Below are 21,229 nucleotides of genomic sequence, written 5' to 3'. Positions count from 1 at the left end.
GTCACCATCTGCAGTGATTTTGGAACCTAAGAAAATAAAATCTGTCACAGTTTCCACTTTTTTCCCATCTATGTGCCATGAAGTGATGGGACCAGATGCCATGATCTTAGTTTTCTGAATGTTGAGTTTCAAGCCAGCTTTTTCACTCTCCTCTTTCACTCTCATCAAGAGGCTCTTTAGTTCCTCTTCACTTTCTGCCATTAGACTAGCATCATCTGCATATCTGAGGTTGTTGGTATTTCTCCTGGCAATCTTGATTCCAGCTTGGCTTCATCCAGCCTGGCATTTCACATGATGTACTCTGCATGCATGCATTCTGAGTCGCTTCAGTTGTGTCCAACACTTTGTGACCCCATGGACTATAGCCTGCCAGGCTTCTCTGTCCATGGGGTTCCCCAGGCAATAAAACTGGAGTGGGTTGCCATTTCCTACTCAGGTGATCTTCCTGACCCAGGGATCAAACCCTTGTCTCTTATGTCTCCTGCACTGGCAGGCAGGTTCTTTACCACTAGGTGCCACCTGGGAAGCCTCTGCATATAAGTTAAACAAAAAGTGTGACAATATACAACTTTGCCTTACTCCTTTCCCAAGTTTGAACCAGTCAGTTGTTCCATATAAGGTTCTAACTGTTGATTCCTGACACATATGCAGGTTTTTCAGAGGACAGGTAAGGTAGTCTGGTATTCCCATCTCTTTAAGAGTTTTCCACAGTTTGTTGTAATCCATACTGTCAAAGGCTTTCATGTCATCAATGAAACAGATGCTTCTCTGGAGTTCCCTTGCATTCTCTATGATCCAACAAATGTTGCCAATTTGACCTCTGGTTCCTCTGCCTTTTCTAAACCCAGCTTGTATATCTCGAAGTTCTCGTTTCCTGTACTGCTGAAGCCTAGCTTGAAGGATTTTGAGCATAACCTGACTAGCATGTGAAATGAGCACAACTGTATGGTAGTTTGAACATCTTTAGCATTGCCCTTCTTTGGAATTGGAATGAAAACTGGCCTTTTCCAGTTCTGTGGCCACTGCCGAGTCTTCCAAATTTGCTGACATATTGAGTGCAGCACTTTAACAGCATCATCTTTTAGGATTTTAAATAGCTCAGTTGGAGTAAATTTCACCAGAGAGTTTTTCTAGGTAATTGTAAAAAGTTTACTATTAAAAGGATCCCATAGCTTATTATTTAAATTCTATATTAAAATTTACAGTCAGAGTATTAGCTGTTACATAATTTTAATCTCTTGGTTTTTCTTATTCTTGCCTGTTTTATGGTGTGAAATCCAACACTTTCAAATGGAGTTTGGAAATTAATTACAGTTCTTTCATTCATATTGTATCATCTTGTCTACTATGGTCCAAATGTTTATGTTCCTTCAAATTCATATTTGAACCCAAAGGTGGTATCAGAACGTGAAGGCTTAGTTCATGAGGGTGGAGCCCCATGAATGGGATTGGTGTTCTTATAAAGGAGACCCAAGAGTGCTTTCATCAGGTGAAGATACAGTGAGAAGGCTCCTGGCACGAATGAAGACGCAGGCCTTCCCTAGACACTAACTGCCGGCACCTTGATCTTGAACTCCCAGCCTCCAGAGGGTGAGAAATAAGTGTCTGCTGTGGGCGTTTGTTAAAGCGACCTGAGTGGACTCAGATGCTGTCCTAACAGAGTGAAACCTCTTTCTTCTTAGACACACTAAATGTACTCTAACTCTGGTGAGAAAATAAACAACATAAAAACAAAAATGGAGAGAACCCAAGCAGCAAGAAGCCAAGAAGGCCTAGCCGAGTTTTCACTGATTTTGCTTCCTATGCTTTGCCCCCACTACACACATGCATACACATACACACACACACACACACACTCACACACTCACACACAGACATTTCTGTCCACATTTTTGGGGAGGGAGGGCAGGTAAATGAAGGACCTGACTCCCCATTTTATGCTTACCCGGCCTCTGGATAATCTTTTGAACAACCGATAATTTTTACTTGTCAGAACTTCAAAACTTTTCAACCACATCTCTCACTTTCAGGCAAAAATACCAAATGCTGAAAATATCTCAAGGAAACATTATCTAGATTCTTTTTAGAGTAACACCATGGCTTAGTTGATATGTGCCACTTTTTTCTCTTACAGTTAAGTCTGATTTTTGCTAAAATTCCAACTCTCATTCTATATACTGGTGTTTTGAAGAAGTCACTTAACATTTTCCATTTAAGGCAGTGTTAAATAATTCCCTTTACTCTTCCCAAAGCACTAAAATTCACAGTTGTATGGATTTAAATATACATTATTATGATTACTCTTTAGCCCTGTTGGAGTCTTAGTCAAAGATTCACAACAGGGACTTCCCTGGTGGTCCAGCAGTTAAGAATCTGCCTGCCAATGCAGGGGACCCAGGTTCGACCCCTGGCCTGGGAACTAAGATCCCACATGCTGCTGGGCAACTAGGCCCATGCCCCACAACTACTGAGCTCATGCTCTGGAGCCCACGAGCTGCAACTGCTAAGCTTGTGCGCCAGAACACAGACCTAGCACAGCCATAAACAAATTAAATTTTAAAAGAAGATTCACAACATTTTGAGATAAACCTTTGCTCCAAGATAACCACCTGTGCCCCATTCCTGACTGTGAGACAGACATACTTACTCTAAAACAAAACAAAAACCAGTGCTAAGTCAACATAAGAGACACAGATTGCTAAGGTCACCATTCAGTGGAAGTCAAAATCACTAACAACCAGCAGTGGTGGAGCATCACGGGAAGGCTTGGTGGCTTCCAGGATAACCCGGGAAGCCGAGGGACTCCTCAGGGTTCCAGACAGCAAAGAGTCTGGTTTCCGAATTCACGTGACTTCATTATGAGACCTGGCGAGAGGTTATTCTCACCAGGAAGCCTCATATTTACTCCCCCTATAAATATTAGTGGCACCACCTCATAAAGCTTTGTGGAAGGCTTGGTGGCTTCCAGGATAACCCGGGAAGCCGAGGGACTCCTCAGGGTTCCAGACAGCAAAGAGTCTGGTTTCCGAATTCACGTGACTTCATTATGAGACCTGGCGAGAGGTTATTCTCACCAGGAAGCCTCATATTTACTCCCCCTATAAATATTAGTGGCACCACCTCATAAAGCTTTGTGGAGACCATACCGTATGTCAGCACAGTAGACCTTTTTTTTCAACTGCAAATGGCTTTAGGAAACTTTGCTGAAAGCCTCTAAAGTATGAAGGTGATATGAATTATAGGCCTCTTTGTGGTTATGATAAGGGAAATCTGTCCTGAGGGAATCTGTTCTTACAGCCCAATTACATCAACTCAATCCGAGGAGGCTGTTTTTCACTTGCTTGAAAAACAGCCTTGCTTTATAGTAACAGTAATGCTCCAAATCTTAGATTTATAAGATTCTTCTTCTTCAGAGTTCAGAGTGTTTCCTGGATGTCTCTTAATTAATTGGAGGACATGGCCTCACTTACTATAATCAACTCCGTTGAAACTCAAGGCCAACGTGCCATGCAACCATGAACCCAGCCCGCAGGGCAGACAGACCTGAGCCCGTACAGCACCGTCCCGTCAGGGTGGAGGCGGATCATGCGGTTCTTCACCGTCACTCCATGCACAAATGACTTTTTGTCATTTAAGAAATATGTGTCAGGCACCCAGAGCTGGTCAGCCACTCGATTGTCCAGCGTGAGGTTGAGAGGGATCCCAGAATAGGCGAGCCTTTTATCTCTCCAGTATTGTTGAAAATACATGGTCAAGGTGTAATCCTGGGGGGGGAAAGAAAAGAAAAAAGGAGTTTGTGCTCAACCACAGGCAAGTCTCCTCCACAACCGGCCCAATTCAGGTTGGAATCCAGGAGAAATGGGTTACTTTCAGACAGGGTTAGGCAGCAGTGGTTGCTTTCTTGTAAATGCAAATGCTGGTTTTAACAGGTGTACATCATGTCTATAAGTACTCTGTTTTTATTAGGTAAGAAGCAGACCAGACAAATTGGCATTTAAGAGACACCCTAGAAATAAAAGCCAAAAAAAAAAAAAAAAAGTCATCATAAAATTAGAGTGCTGGCAGGGAACCCGGGCATTAGCCTAGGTCCTCCTGCTCCCACCAGCCAGACCTATGCCCGAGGAGCCAATAATAGGCCAGTCCTGGCTACAAACTCTCAGCAGTTTAGACTCTTCCTCTCCTCCCTTCCACCCTCCACACAGCTGTAAATGGAACCCTCTAGAAAAAAACACCAGTTGGGGACAGGATGACCTGCAGGAGGTCTCTATGCATCACGTGTAACATTTCCCTTTCCCTCTAGATTGCCAAGGCCATTACTACACACTAACCAGGCCATGTCATCACCTCTAGAGGAAGATGCTTAGAGAAAACAGGACTGAAGCTGGATGTGGGAGGAGGCAGCTAGACTAGCTAGACCCCACAAAATAAGCAGCAAAACAGGCAGCTGACCCCATGTTTTTGTTTTGCAAAGTAGTTAGTGCAATAAGGAAGTAGGGGGAAAAGACAAGTCAGAGGTTGAGCATGGAAATTCTATTTTTAAATTTCTATTCCTTTTGGCAATCACTGTTCAAGTCCAGAGTGATCAGGTCTAAAAACCTGATGATAACCATAGGACATCCTGAACCGCACAGTGGAAGGATCCAATCTGAAAATCCAAAGGAGACAGTAAACTCTCCAGCCAGGAAAGAAGAAATCACTGTTGTTACAGGCAGGAGCACGGAGGCTCCCGCACTGGCAGAGCACATCTGCTTTGCAGGCAGTGAGGGGCTGACGGCAAACCAGCTTGAAGAATCTATCCCATACATGGGTCTCCTGACATCCCATCCAAGTTCTTCTCGCCACCTCACAGGGCAGTTCTCAGAGCTGCCCGTGTCACTGATTGTCTGTCGCTGGCCACAAGAGTGCTGGAGCAGAGAAGCCTCCAAAATGACAAAGTATATATACCTGCACTCCTTCCTCTCCAGGTGCCGTCAGACAGGGAGGTGACAGAACCAGTACATGCTTCACAACTACGATCAAGAGGAAGTGTAAGCTAGAGGGCCCATGAAAAATCAGAGAGAGGGAAGCAAAAATTGCAAAAGGCCTGAGGAGCCCTTTTTATTATATTTTTTTATTCTATATATACTCACTCAGTCGTGACTGACTTTTTGCGGCCCCATGGACTGTACCTCACCAGACTCCTCTGCCCGTGGACTTCTCTAGGCAGGAATATTGGAGTGGGTTGCCATTTCCTTCTCCAGGGGATCTTCCCAACTTGGGGAGTGAACCCAGGTCTCCTGCATTGAAGGCAGATTCTTTACTGTCTGAGCCACCAGGGAAGCCCTTTCTTGAAGCTTTATTGCAACTAAGGCAATGGCACCCCACTCCAGTACACTTGCCTGGAAAATCCCATGGACGGAGGAGCCTGGTAGGGTGCAGTCCATGGGGTCGCTAAGGGTCGGACATGACTGAGCGACTTCACTTTCACTTTTCACTTTCACGCATTGGAGAAGGAAATGGCAACCCACTCCAGTGTTCTTGCCTGGAGAATCCCAGGGACGGGGGAGCCTGGTGGGCTGCCGTCTATGGGGTCGCACAGAGTCTGACGTGACCAAACAGACTTATCAGCAGCAGCATTGTAACTAGAAAGAAAGTTAGCATTTGAGTGGATGCGAAGAAACAGGCATTTTTTTCTTACTCACTTCCATGGCAAAGGTCTGTGCCCGGTATTAATTGTGTGAACCCCCCATACACACACACACACACACAGACACACACACACACAAGTCCCACCACCAATTAAAGATTCTCAGAAGGCAGGTGGTATTGAAGGCTTGGTCAGCTGGACACAAGGTAGGGGAATGAAAAGTCACACAAGGACTGTTGCTTTTACTGAACTGATGAGAAACCCCAAGGAGTGCAGATTTGCTGGAACATGGGGTGCAAGAGGGGGAAAGTATAGAGTGGTGGGCAAGGCTGGACTGCAGCAGTGAGCAGAAAGTGGAAAAACTCGAACACTGGCTCCAAAGTCAATGAACACTGAAGGTTTCTAAGCAGCAAGTGACATAACCACGTGTATCAACCACGTCTTTTAGTTTTTGATTCCTCATGCTTTAACATGCCCCCTCCTCTTGGTGTCTGCTGGTGACAAACTCTCTCTTCAACGACAGCTGTCTCCTTACCTGCTGACCTTGCCATATCTGAATAATAATAAAACCTATGTTTTAAATTCAAAGCTGTGGGTGAGGAAGATCAGTTTTGCAATGGTGCGTTCAGTGGGTAACAGGGATGATGAGCAAAGCCCTCAGTGAGTGGGAGATCCTGTTGGGGGGTGATGAAGACGGACAGAGAAAAGGGATGTTTGTTAGCAAGCCACAAGTAGAAGGCTTGATGCAGACCCTCGGGATGCGGATGGGCCTGTAAAGTTCACAATCACGCAGCATTACCGTAACATCAGTAAATGTAGGTGATGCATTTTAACTGAAGCATGCAAAGTTTTGGTGGCATAACAAGACTGAGGTAAATGAGCAGGAGCAGCTAAAGGATTTTCAATTTAAATATAACTCTCTGAACTGCATTCTTATTGAAATAGAAGAGCTTCATCTGTTTCTCTCCTGGTTTCTAAGCCCTCATCCTACGCCTGAGTCGTGAAGTCTAGCACCGCTCTGCCATCTCCCTTCCAGCTGGTGCTCACATGGGCTGCCGTGAGGGTGGAGGCGCTGCCATGTGTCAGCTGGCCCTGGGAGCCCAGCTGTCATTCAGCCTGCAAGCTCAGAGCAGGGTCTAATTTTGAGTTCTGCTGCTCTCCACAGCATCAGCAGCACCACTCAGTTCTGGCCTTGGGTGTTTGCTGAGTGACTTGAGTGGACTGAGATACAGGAGAGCTTAGGAAACACAGGGATAAAAAGTAGTAGCACTTAAATGCAAATCTGTTGCATGGGCTGTGCCTTGGAAAGCAAGGGCACTGTGACTTCAGCGGGACACTAGTCAGCATCTCACCTCATTCTCCTGCAGAGAAAGAAGAGGCCGATAAAGGAGAGGTGATTGTGCAGGTACAAGCCCCCTCTGCTCCCTTGGGCAGTTGTGGGGCCACGGCGCTGACTCCTGGGAGGGGTGTTAGGGAACACCATTCACATTGCCAGCAGCAGCTAACATGTTTTGATCACAAGAAGGGCCAGGCCTTATGCGAGATCATCTTATTTAAATACAAGGCAGGGATTGCTGTTGTTCTCATTACCATCCCCAATCAATGAAGAAATAAATATTTAGAGAGTTCATATAATGTGCCTCCCCACCCCCAGTGGGAACTGGGATTTGAAGTGGAGGCCATCTCCCTCTACGATGGGGCTCAGCCTCACAGCTCTGGGGGGTTCTGTGCAGCACAAAGAAACCAGCGTGGTGGGCAAGGTCTGCAAAGATGTCCCTGAGAGGGGAGGGTGCAGCCATGTACGGTAACTTTTTTCAAGTGAGTGAAAGTCGCTCAGTATCTTTGTGACCTCATAGACTTGACAGTATGTGGAATTCTCCAGGTCAGAACACTAGAGTGGGAAGCTGTTTCCTTCTCCAGGAACTTTCTTTCAAAGGGGAGTAATAAGAACTATGGTACCACTAAAGCCCCTCATCCTGCAGACACTTAGCACAGCTCTCTGTAGACAGATGCCTTGTGAAGGTCTGTTTCCTCCAAGGGGTCCCAAGCAAGCTGTTCGTTTCCGGGTTTGGACTGATCTGTCCTAGATCAAAGAACGTAGCCATGAGGAGATGCAATCTATGTGGACTGGCAAGTCTGCCAGCACTGGATTTGAGTCTGTTCTCAGAAAAGAGACCTTGAGACTGTAAAAGCTCCAGGAGTCCACAGAGATCTAGATGGCAATGGGCTAGGGGTGGAAAGCGGGAATCATGGGCTCCTCCGGGAACATAAGGTCGAGGTAGGAAAGTAAGCTTTTGGCCTTTGAACTTAGCACTGGAGGTGGACTCAGGTACAACAACCCCCCCCCGACAGCACTGGAGGTGGACTCAGGTACAGCACCCCCCCTGACAGCACTGGAGGTGGACTCAGGTACAGCACCCCCCTGACTGCACTGGAGGTGGACTCAGGTACAGCACTCCCCTGATAGCACTGGAGGTGGACTCAGGTACAACACTGGAGGTGGACTCAGGTACAGCAAATCCCCCTGACAGCACTCGGTTTTCTCTTTAGGTGCAGGTCTGGCTGTTGAATGAGGCATTGGGAACTCGGGAGGCCCTGATTAAAAGCATTGGTTTCCAAGGAGATGGGATTCAGTGGAGAGAGGTCAGGCAGTGACAGGGAAAATGCAAATGTATCCTCATCCAGATTTCTCCAGGCCACTGAGAACTGGGACTCTCTAGGGTACAATGCAGAAGGCAATGGCACCCCACTCCAGTACTTTTGCCTGGAAAATCCAAGGGACGGCGGAGCCTGGTGGGCTGCCATCTATGGGGTCACGCAGAGTCGAACATGACTGAAGCGACTTAGCAGCAGCAGCAGCAGGGTACAATGCATAAATGTGAGTTTTTCAGTTTGAGTTGGTTCAAACTATGATAGCTCATCAGGACTTCCCAGCTGGCGCTAGTGGTAAAGAATCCGCTTGCCACTGCAGGAGATGCAAGACATTCAGGTTGGATCCCTGGGTCGGGAAGATCCCCTGACATAGGGAATAGCAACTCACTTCTTGCCGGGAAAATTCCAAGGACAGAGGATCCTGGCAGGCTACAGTCCATGGGGCCACAAATAGTCAGACACAACTGAGTGACTGAGCATACACACACAATAGCTCATTAAAATCATTGGGTAAATAAATAGCAGTAAGATTCTCTCTGAACCACCTCCTAGATTAATGGATATAAAAACAAAAATAGACAAATAGGATCTAATAAAACTTAAAAGCTTTTTCACAGCAAAGGAAACAATAAAGAAGATGAAAAGAAAACCCTATACTAATGCATATATATGGAATTTGAAAGATGGTAATGATAACCCTATATGCGAGACAGAATAAGAGACACAGATGCATAGAACAGTCTTATGGACTCTGAGGGAGAAGGTGAGGGTGGGACGTTCTGGGAGAATAGCATTGAAACATGTATATTATCATATGTGAAACAGAACACCATTCCATGTTCGATGCATGAGACAAATGCTCAGGACTGGGGCAATGGGATGACCCAGAGGGATGGGATGGGGAGGGAGGTGGGAGGGAGGTTCAGGATGGGGAACACATGTAAACCCATGGCTGATTCATGTCAATGTATGGCAAAAACCATTACAATATTGTAAAGTAATTATCCTCCAACTAAAATAAATAAATTAATTAAAAAAAAAAAGAAAACCTTCAGAATGAGAGAAAATAGTTGCAAACAAAGCAACTGAAAAAGGATTAATCTTCAAAATATATAAGCAGCTCACACAGCTCAACATCAGAAAAACAAACAACCCAATCAAAAAATGTGCAGAAGACCTAAACAGACATTTCTCCAAAGAAGACATGAAGATAGCCAATAAACATGAAAAGATGCTCAACATCACTTATCATTAGACAAATGCAAATCAAAACTACAATGAGGTATCACTTCTTATCAATCAGAATGGCCATCACCAAAATTCTACAAACCATAAGTGCTGGAGAGGGTATGGAGAATAGGGAACCCTCTTGCACTGTTGGTGGGAATGCAAACTGATACAGCCATATGGAAAACAGTATGGAGATTCCTTAAAAAACTAGGAATAAATTTAAGATATGATCCAGCATCCCACTACTGAGCATATACCCTGAGGAAACCATAATTGAAAAAGATACATGTACCCCAATATTCACTGCAGCATTATTTACAATACCCAGGACGTGAAAGCAACCTAGACATGCATCGGCAGATGAATGGATAAGGAAGTTTTGGTACATTTTTAGAACAGAATATTACTTAGCCATAAAAAGGAATGAATTTGAGTCAGTTGTAGGGAGGTAGATGAATCCAGAGCCTCTTATACAGAATGAAGTAAGTCAGAAAGAGAAACACAAGTATCACATATTAACACATATATATAGAATCTAGAAAAATGGTACTGATGAATCTAGCAGAGAACAGACTTGTGCGCACAGCAGGGAAGGTGAGGGTGGGATGATTTGAGAAAGAAGCATTGACATATATACAGTATTATGTGTAAAATAGATAGTGGGAAGTTGCTAAATAACACAGGGAGCCCAGTCTTATGCTCTGTGATGACCTAGAGGGGTGGGATGGTGGGAGGAGAGGGAGGTTCAGAAGGGAAGGGATTTATATATATGACTGATTCATATTATTGTATGGCAGAAACCAAAACAAAACTGTAAAGCAATTTTCCAAATAAAATTTTTAAAAAATCATTAGGTAAGATAAAATGCCTAGAATCTCTCTCTGCCTCCACCCCCTGCCCTTTTCTCCCTCTGTTATAAAAAGCACATGATGAACTTAGAATCAGCATGAAAAAATATTGAGGAATTGTATTCAAAACAAAGATTCCTTCTTACAAAGAATCTTACAAACTAAAGCATTCAATCAAAGGGCAATTCATGCCTCAGGGCTTCTCTTAGGGATCATATAGTCCTTTGATAACTTAATGAAGTCAGAGCCCTCTCCATTCTTTCTGTTTTTACATATGTGTATTATATCAAGCAGCATGAAACACTGAAGTCCAAGGCTAGGCCTATCCCTGCAGGCTTTATACTGCCTTCACACGTGAAAGTGAAAGTCGGAGTGGGCAGCCATTCCCTTATCCAGGGGATCTTCCCAACCCAGGGATCGAACCCATGTCTCCTGCATTGCAGGCAGATTCTTTTCCAGCTGAGCCACCAGGGAAGCCCAAGAATACTGGAGTGGGTAGCCTATCCCTTCTCCAGCGGGTCTTCCAAACCCAGGAATCGAACCGGGGTCTCCTGCATTTCAGGGGGATTCTTTATGGCAACCCACTCCAGTACTCTTGCCGGGAAACTCCCATGGACGGAGGAGCCTGGTAGGCTGCAGTCCATGGGGTCGCTAAGGGTCGGACATGACTGAGCGACTTCACTTTCACGCATTGGAGAAGGAAATGGCAACCCACTCCAGTGTTCTTGCCTGGAGAATCCCAGGGATGGGGGAGCCTGGTGGGCTACCGTCTATGGGGTTGCACAGAGTCGAACACGACTGAAGTGACTTAGCAGCAGCAGCAGCAGCTTTACAGCAAATACTAATAGGTAGGGTTCCATAAACGTGTAAGTCATTTGTTTAGAATTTGTGTCATATTTTCTTATTGAAAAAACATGACACAAGGGTTGATAGGTTTTACACCATATTACAAAATTCCATTTCATACAAAAGTCAGAAGCCACAATTTCTGAGTAAGACACTAGCCCAGCCCATGATCCCATGGTTGGGAGTCAGTGTGCTGAGGTAGCAGAGGATGGAGCCGGGAGGGGCAGAGGAGCAGGCATACAGTCTGAGGAGGCTGGGAACAAGCATTCTTAAATATGAGGCATTCAAGGACCAAGAATCTGTGCCTAGGTGACCGTCCTTCTAAAACCTTCTGAGAATATACAAACAGCAGCAGGAACAACAAATAACAAGAAAATAAAACCTTTGGGTGTAAAACTCAAGCAGCTGAAATAAATTGTATAAGAGATACACAACAACAGTTCTTCCTGCTTGTGGAAATTTCTTGGTATTTATCACATTAAGATGAAAAGAATACATATTTGAAAGTGGAAATACTGCTCATTATTCTGCAATTAGGTAATTCACTAGATTTCCTCAGCACAGGAAATGAAAAAATTTACTAACCCTGAGGAAGAAAGGCAATCTCCAAGCCAAATTTAAATATTTAACTGCAGCTGTGAAAGCCACAGGACACCTGCATTTGCATCTGGTTCAGCAAGTTTGGGAGACCAAAACCTCACAGGTAAGTTGTTCTCAGGTCAGGGAAGACAGGAAATTGTTTCAAGAAGCTTACATAAGCCCTCAGTGGTGGAGGCTTCCTTTGCAGGCATTTCTGCAACTAAAATTAGGGCTGGGGAAATCTTGGCACTTTTTAAAACAAAATTTATTTAGAAAATCTTAATCCATTCCTTTCAATGGTCAAAAAATGAGTATCCAACACTGCATCCATCCCCCTCCCACAACAGATTTTGCTGGTTCCTAGGTTTCCATTTGTTGAATTCATGTGGTTAGAATCCAGCAAAACCCTGCAGCCCACTCCATTCACCCTCATCCCCACCAATATAATACAAAGGCCCCCTCCATGTCCCCTGCCTTCTGTTTGTAGAGACCCTGATATCTCCCAGGCCTCCCTGAGTAACAGAAGAGCAGGCTCAAGCAGTTCATGATCAGGACAACAGAGTCACAGGATCTTTCAGGGTCTAATGCACGTTCCCGGGTCACTGTACAGAGACTGTAATTGCCACCAGGGGGGAAAAGCTCGCTGCATGAGGACCAGACTGTAGCCATGATGTGAGCTGCTCCATCCTGAGCAGCACTAAGTCTGCGGCTGCCACAATCCAAGCACTGGCCTCCAAGGGATGGGATTAACGTTAGTGCTCATCATAATCTATATCTCGGTGGCGGTTTAGTCGCTAAGTCACTCCAACTCTTGCGACCCTATGGACTGTAGCCCGCCAGGCTCCTCTGTCCATGGGATTGTCCAGGCAAGAGTACTGGAGTGGGTTGCTATTTCCTTCTCCAGGGCATCTTCCTGATTCAGGAACTGAACCCAGGTCTCCTGCATTGCAGGCAGATTCTTTACTGACTGATTTGCAAGGGAAGCATCTATCTATATCTTTGTGGGCATCAAAATAATTGTAGCCGATACATATAAGCAGGCAACTAAAACTGTCAGCAAAGAGATGCTACAGACGCATTTCTCAATATCTTTCACTCTGAATACACCACCCTACGTCAGCATGAAAAAGTTACAGAAGACAAACCTTTGCCCTTGCTGCTGCTGCTGCTGCTAAATCGCTTCAGTCGTGTCCGACTCTGCACGACCCCATAGACGGCAGCCCACAAGGCGCCCCCGTCCCTGGGATTCTCCAGGCAGGAACATTGGAGTGGGTTGTCATTTCCTTCTCCAATACATAAAAGTGAAAAGTGAAAGGGAAGTCACTCAGTCGTGTCCAACTCTTAGCGACCTCATGGACTGCAGCCTACCAGGCTCCTCCATCCATGGGATTTTCCAGGCAAGAGTACTGGAGTGGGTTGCCATTGCCTTCTCCACCTTTGGCCCTAACCCCAGAGAAATGGAATTATGTCTGACAAGTCTAAACAGCTCTTTTGCCCCTTTCCTGTTTGCCCATTTCCGATTTCCTCGGGCCTTAATTAGAAAAATGAGATCACTTGGTAACATTTACTCTAACTACTGAATGTGTAAAATGCCTTGCCTAACCTGTGGATTACTTTCCTGAATTAAAAGGAGTAAGAATGAAGAACTATGTCGTTAAAGAATGATGGACTCTCTACTCCCAGCTTCCCTCTCAGCAAATCTGCAGGCAGACCGTGTGGGCAAGACAAGCTTCCGAGAAGTCAGCAAGTCTGCACGCAACGGAAAAATGATGAAGAATCTGACCTCCTACCATGAAGATTAACTGAGATTGATTCCCTTCTTTCTCTTTAAAAATTGTCATGGCTGAGCAGAATCTTTGGAGTTGTTCTAGAACATGAGTCCACTTTCTCCCCAGATTAGTGGCTTCTCTGATGGAAGCAACTTTCCTTTACACCAACACTTGCCTTTCAATCATTGGCTTTCGAGCAGCGAGCATCTGAACCCGAGTTTGGTAACACGGTGATCTGTGAAAATAAAGCAGGACACCTCCTTCTGATCCCCTCTCCTCCTCTCTCCCTCTGCCTCGAGCCTGCACTGAGTATCAGCTAGGTACTATGGACCCAGAGATGAGGAGGGCATCATCTGTACCTTAAGGTAGCTCACATTCTGGTGGGGTATTCATAAAATCAAATCGAGTATAATGAAAGTGACTAAGAGAAGGCACTTTAAACTCAAACATGCCCAAGTTTCAAGTCTGCCTTTTCACTGTCTTAAGCACACTTACCCATCTGGAAAGTCTGCCTGACACATACTCTGAAGTGATTAGCATCACAGAGGGCACACAGGAGGAGCCAAGATGTATACAATAATGCAAAAGAAGTATATATTTAAGGAATATCTACCAAGTCTGGAGTTGGGAGGAAGCCGGTGTATGAATGCAGAGGAAGGTCGCTGAGATTTTCTGGTCTTTATATAGCTACTGCATCCACCAAAAGGCTCATAGTCTATAATTTTTATTCATCCACTTAAATGCCAAGTATATTTAGAAGATGAACCAGTCACCTCTGTATGAAATCTGGATGGGCTGCTGAAAATAGTTAACAAGTTCCCCAGTCCTCTACAGCCACATGAAAAACTGGCAAAGGATATAAATTATTTTGAAAATTGCTTTTCATGTATGAAAAGTTACCATAGCTATTTTTCTGGAGTACAGTAAGTCTGAAATGCAAAATGATTATACTGATTTTCACTCAAAGGACAAAAAGAAATATGTAGAATCAGAAGAAATCTAGAATTCAACGTAAACCGAAGAGAACCAGGAAAATGTAAGAGATGCCCTTGGCTAAATAAATTTCCAGCAAAGGCTACTATGCAGAGGGTGATGGAGCAGGATGCCTCAGACCACTGAGTTGGCTTCTTTCCCTGTGCCTTACCTCTGAGCCTCAATAACTTCTTGTGGAGAAATGCAACTAAAAATGCTCATTTTATAAAAGTGCTCCAGCAATTAACTGAGCTAACAAAACTTAACACAGAGCTTGATTCATAACAGGTATTTCAGAACCAGTAATCCTCCCCAGAACTCCTCAACACCCAATGCAAAAGAATCCTCTTTATCAGGTGAGCTCCCAGCTGACTGCTCCATGCTAAGTACCCACCAAACTCCCCCATCCCCCTAAAAACCTACTGTGCTCTATTACCCCCAGATGCCAGCAGGAAAGACTCAGCCTAATGATTTGGTGCAGAATTCTCAGCACTGCCAGAAGCAGACCTCATTCTTTGTTTCTAAAATCCCAAATTTCATCTTTTACTCAATATACATATAAAATCGCCAAGTTTGTTTCCTGAAATGTAACAGATCACTAGATTTTCCATTAAACATTTTTTTCTGCTGTGAAATATATTGAAATCACAAATTTAAACACAAATTTATAAAACAGCTATAGCACTAATAAAAATACCAAACCAGCCATCCTATGGGGCCGTGATCCACTATGGCTAATCTAACCTTCAGATGCTCTAGGACTCACCTCCCACCTACCCCTCCCCATTATACTGACCCCTCTGTATACAAAGAACATTTCACTAAGTGCCCTGTGCACAGCCCCCTTTAATTGTAAATTGATTCTCCTAAACCAAATACTCAGGAACCAGGAGCAATGCAAGAAACATCTCCTGTTCTTAACTCCAGCCTCCAGTTTTTGTCCTCCATCGGTCGTGCTGGGCTCTGTTGCTCAGTTCAGTTTTGTCTGACTCTTTGCGACCCCATGGACTGTAAGCCACCAGGTTCCTCTGTCCATGGATTTTCCAGGCAAGAATACTGGAGTGAGTTGCCATTTCCTTCTCAAGGGGATCTTCCTGACCCAGGGATCAATCCTGACCCTGCATTGCAGGCAGATTCTTTACCACTGAGCCATCAGGGAAGCCTCCTCCATCAGAGTCTCTGGCCTATTTCATTTTTCTGTGATGTCCACAGATGGATCCAGCATCTTCTGAATCTGTCCATCCAGATGCCCCATATGCAAACCTAGAGCTCAATGTGTCTCAAATTAACTCATTATCTTTCTACTCCAAATCTCTTCCCCATTCTCTACTAGCATCTATCCACTATTTCAATCAAACCAAAACCAGAGGCTATACACAAACTTTTTCTTTTTTTCACATCTGAAATCCAGCATTAATTCAGTCACTGGGTTCTAATGACCCTATATCCTAAATACTTTCAACATCTAGAGCTGGATCATGAGTCAGCAGCAACAGTAGCAGGGTGGGGAGAGTTTCCACTAATGTCCCCACGACAGTGGATTAGAGATGAGCTCCTGGACTCCCAAACTGCACCCCAGAAGAACGCTTACCTATGGTGTCTGGAGTAGGCTGAGTCCAATACCAGACTTCAGATATATTATGGGTTAAACATAAAAACATACAAGATGACCAGATGTCTCACACGCCACATGGGAACAGATGTTCTAACTCAGCACAAACACTGTATGAATGAGCTTCTGGAACATGCTTATAAACCGAGGAGGAGTTGTTTCATATTGTCCTTTATTTTAAATGAGTATTCACCTGAATAACACTCATTAAAGACACCAAACTCTTCAGAAAATTACATACACATATACACTCTGCAACATATGTGTGTGTGTATATTCAGATACATAGCTTTATTTTCTAGCAACTATCTTTGATTAACAGGTTTATAAAGAGGATGAAAGTGAAAGTGTTAGTTGCTCAGTTGTGTCCAACTCTTTGCGATCCACTGGACTGTAGCCTGCCAGGTTCCTCTGTCCATGGAATTCTCCAGGCAAGAATACTGGTGTGGGTTGCCATTTCCTTCTCCAGGGAATCTTCTCAACCCAGGAATTGAACCCAAAACTCCCACACTGCAGGCATATTCTTTTCTGTCTGAGCCATCAGGGAAGCCCAACTATAAAGAGGATGCAATGACTCAAATTCGTCATCTATCCAAAGGAGCTCCAAGAGCTGGCTGTGAGAAACAGCCATACTGCTTGTGCAAGGCGCCTCCCACACCTCTGTATTTGAAGGAGACTTGAACTGGGAGAACATAACATCTGGAGAGGTGAGGGATTTGTCCATGTTCTGACTGTGTGGCATTTCTCAAGCCTCTATGCTCTTCCCTTGCTTGAGCACTGTGCCTGCAGATGACCATGAGGTTAAGAATTCTACATCCTGAAGTAGTCACGGTCGTCTCTTGGTTTATATGGCTTACAGAGTTCTCATTTTTGGCTTTACAGAACTGAATGTCACTCTGAATTCCTTCATGAGAGCAGACAAGGCAAAAACATGCTTCAAGAAGGGCATATATTTATCATAAAGTAAAGAATGAATATTTCCATTGTGAACCAAGAAACCTCACCCCTATAAACTTAAACTGTGGGTATTCAAGTGTCCTTTGATTTTACACATATGTCTCTATAGCAGGATTCACCACTGGATTTCCCCTCCTCAAAGACAAAACATGTAGACCAGTGAAGCCATACATTTCCTAGTACTTTCCATTTCCAAGAAGAAGTACTATTTTTAGACAGCATGTCTGTTCATTTCTGAGATCACATCTATTTCTGGTTTCTACCCAGAACTCATTAGGTTATTGCTAATAGACAAATCATAATACTAACAACCATACTTCATATAACTGGAAAGTATTGGCTTGATAGCTTTTTGAATTGATGTTAATTTCAGCAGAAATATTTGGATGGGGAACCCTGCAAGGAATGACATGAAGCCGTCCTCTGCCATATTACAATCACAGCCTGGGTAGCCAGAAAGAAATCATGATGCAGGGTTTCATACAATTAACCAAATATAGTGCCCAAGGAGGGAGAAATCAAGTGCTACCAATTAGATAGGAGAGGAATGACACTTTGTTTCTGCTTTTTAATTTTTTTTATTGAGGTAGAGTTAATTTATAATATTATATGTTTCAAGTATACAACATAGTGATTCACAATTATTAAAGGTTATACTCCATTTGTAGTTATAAAATACTGGCTACATTCCCTGTGTTGTACAATATGTTCTTGATGCTTACTTTATACATAATAGTTTGTACCACTTATTCTCCTACCCCCTCTCTTGCCCCTTCCCACTTCCCTCTCCCCACTTTCAACCACTGGTTTGTTCTCTATATCTGTGAGTCTGCTGCTTTTTTATATATTGACTAACTTGTTGTAGATATACCAGACCATCTGACCTGCCTCCTGAGAAATCTGTATGCAGGTCAAGAAGCAACAGCTAGAACTGGACATGGAAAAACAGACTGGTTCCAAATTGGGAAAGGAGTACGTCAAGGCTGTATATTGTCACCTTGCTTATTTGATTTATATGCAGAGTACATCATGAGAAACGCTGGGCTGGAGGAAGCACAAACTGGAATCAAGATTGCAGGGAGAAATATCAAGAACCTCAGATATGCAGATAACACCACTCTTATGGCAGAAAGTGAAGAGGAACTGAAGAGCCTCTCGATGAAAGTAAAAGAGGAGAGTGAAAAAGCTGGCTTGAAACTCAACATTCAGAAAACTAAGATCACGGCATCCAGTCCCATCACTTCATGGCAAATAGATGGGGAAACAATGGAAACAGCGACAAACTTTATCTTTTGGGCTCCAAAATCACTGCAGATGGTGTCTGCAGTCATGAAATTAAAAAATGCTTGCTCCTTGGAAGAGAATCTATGACCAACCTAGACAGCATATTAAAAAGCAGAGAAATTTCTTTGTTGGCAAAGGTCTGTCTAGTCAAAGCTATGGTTTTTCCAGTGATCATATATGGATGTGAAAGTTGGACCATAAAGAAAGCTAAGCATGGATGCTTAGCTAACAAAAGCTAACTGATGCTTTTGAACTGTGGTGTTGGAAAACACTCTTGAGAGCCCCTTGGACTGCAAGGAGATAAAACCAGTCAATCCTAAAAGAAATCAGTCCTGAATAGTCATTGGAAGGACTGACGCTGAAGATGAAGTTCCAATACTTTGGCCACCTGATGTGAACTAATGACTCATTAGAAAAGATCCCGATGTTGGGAAAGATTGAAGGCAGGAAGAGAAGGGGACAACAGGATAAGATGGCTGGATGGCATCACCAACTCGATGGACATGAGTTTGAGCAAGCTCTGGGAGTTGGTGATGGACAGGGAGGCCTGGCATGCTGCAGTCCATGGTGTTGCAAAGAGTCGGACAGGATTGAGTGACTGAACTGAACTGAACTTCTTTTCTTCCATGCTAGAATGTAGGCTGAATGAGGAGACGAAAGTTCATCTGTTTTGTTCACTCATCTATTACCAATGCAGTGATTTCACAAACATTTGCTGAACAATAAGCAGAAGTTCTATGTAACCTGGGTTGCCAGTGTGTCCTTTCATGAAAGATCTGCACGTACTTTCACCCAATGTTCCAGATTGGTTGATAACTTTGGATCACTTTCAGTGAAAATTTCTCTGCAGCTTTAAGTCAATCCCCAAATCAAGATAAGTACAGTTATACAATACAAATTCTCAGAGCAGATGTTTTCTTAGGGCAAATGACCCCAAGGCTATGGTTTTCAAGTGCAGCTTACAACACTTTCATCCTCAGCTTTCTCTCCAAATAGAATCTCTGCCCCTTTTTGTGGCTCCTGGGGCTTTCTCATTTTTCTGTGAATTATGTGAATATTTAAGTGATATATTCATTGTGATTTATTCAACTTTCCTAATGGTTTTACTCATAGTTCTTTAGAATTGCTAGTCAACTACAGTGCTGAGCACAGAAGACCTCATATCCCCTCATCAGTCACCTGAGATTTGCTTCCATCTCCAGCGTGGTCCCAGCAAGGCTCCCCCACAACCTCCAGAGGCACTCTTTTGCCCTTATTGGACTCTATTAGGCAGCTTGCAGGGTTGAAGTCCTCTGAACACTGCCTGGCCTCTGAGACCCTCTCCTGGCCGTTCTAAGGCACTGGCTGTGGGCTCAGGGCTCTGGTACAGGCCGCTTCCATTCAGGTCTGAAGGCTCACCTGCCTCGGCTCATCCCTGCCACCTTCTCCTGCCTCCACTCACGCAGGTGAGCTCAGCTTTCTCCTGATCTACCTGTGCATCTGGTAGTAATTTGTCATCTTTATTCCATCTCTTTCTTTGTGCCCCATCCAATTCCAGGGCCCACTCCATCTGCACTGGATCAGAAGTGCAGGAGGCAAGACCCAGCACAGATAATTTTTAAAAGCTCCTTTGTGCAATTCTTATTTTTGCATGTCACTAATCTTCACACCGGGACTTCATATTCTGATCAACGTTATTTTGACTTAAAATTATATTGAGCTTTTTAACTTCATTAAAATCAGGGAACTCTACTGCTATATTTAGAAAGTAGGCACGTGTGTACCAAAAGGCAGCATGTGGACGGCTCCTGCCCCGCACTGCCGTGAACAGCAGCGTCTGTGCTGGGCAAACTGCAAGAACACAATCTTCCCACTTGCTCTCAAATTCTGGTGGATGCCAGGATGGGCTCCCAGCAAACCACTTCAGGAAGCTCTGAACAAAGCCCAGCAACTCCATGGCAACGGCTGACATGACAACAGGAGATGTGGGTCAGGGTCCTGGCACCGCACGTCTTGGACGGGATGCGGCATGGGAGTCTGAGGGCTGCCTGAGAGTGTGGACGTCCTGCCTGTTCCAGGCCCTGATGCCGCAAATAACGGTGCCACCAACCCAACAGGTGCCTTCCTCCAAACACCACACTGGCGAGCTGCTCAGTAAATTAACAATAGAAACGAATATTACCAAATACTTATTTAGTACATGTTAACTTTGCTTGCTGTTTATATCATTTAATGAAAGATCTTTTTATCTCATATAGTATCTTCACACAGTGTGCATTCATACAGTGTATTTATACAGCAATGCGGCACTCTCGTGGCATTCAGACATTCTTGTATACTGAGCTTTTTAAGCTGTGATGATTATACTTATTTTAATTCCTTTAATATCTGCTCCTGGTATATGTAAACAGATGTTTCTAATTATTCCCTTTCAATGCTCCTTCATGCACTCTAGGCATGCATGTGGAAGAGTTAGAATTCACGAAGAAAAGGTGAAGTGTTTATGGCGCCAACAGGAATTACAAAAGGATGATTTTTACTGTCAAAATGCCCATGTTTTGCTTTGGAAGTTGGTAAATAAATAAGAGCTCTTAAAGTATTCCTAAGGAAGAATACTGCCTGCAAAAAGCAAGTGCTCTCTCTCCTCTGGTAGTGTGATCTTCTTAAATAGAATATCTGACACTATTCATATTCAAATACGTCCCAAGGAGTCATAACACAGAGCTGTGGACCAGCCATTGAAAGCTGGTCCATGTAAACTTTCATGTAGGAGCCAGATGGTGATTTAAAGTAGCAAAAGGTTTCTGTTCACCAAGGCATTGGTTAGAACATCAACTGTCAAGTTAATTGTACATTTTCCTGATTTTGTGAGTAA

The 21,229-nt window shown here is 44.0% G+C and overlaps 1 protein-coding gene across 4 annotated transcripts in view; it reads right to left on the bottom strand.

Moving 5' to 3' along the window:
- The window catches only part of GABRB3 (gamma-aminobutyric acid type A receptor subunit beta3), a 274,911-nt gene that overhangs the window by 78,789 nt on the left and 174,893 nt on the right, over positions 1-21,229 (bottom strand). For 3 of the 4 annotated variants that reach the window (XM_081551411.1, XM_081551412.1, XM_081551410.1), the window contains exon 4: positions 3,544-3,764. In XM_081551411.1, coding sequence (XP_081407537.1) covers positions 3,544-3,764 — 221 coding nt within the window. Of the gene's footprint in view, positions 1-3,543; positions 3,765-6,978; positions 7,452-21,229 lie in introns of those variants that run through there. The other variant, XM_081551413.1, reaches the window with a different exon arrangement.

This window comes from Giraffa tippelskirchi, chromosome 12, assembly GCF_054371585.1.
Source record: "Giraffa tippelskirchi isolate mGirTip1 chromosome 12, T2T-mGirTip1v1.2.pri, whole genome shotgun sequence".
Classification (NCBI taxonomy): domain Eukaryota; kingdom Metazoa; phylum Chordata; class Mammalia; order Artiodactyla; family Giraffidae; genus Giraffa; species Giraffa tippelskirchi.
This window is presented reverse-complemented; position numbering and strand designations above follow the sequence as displayed.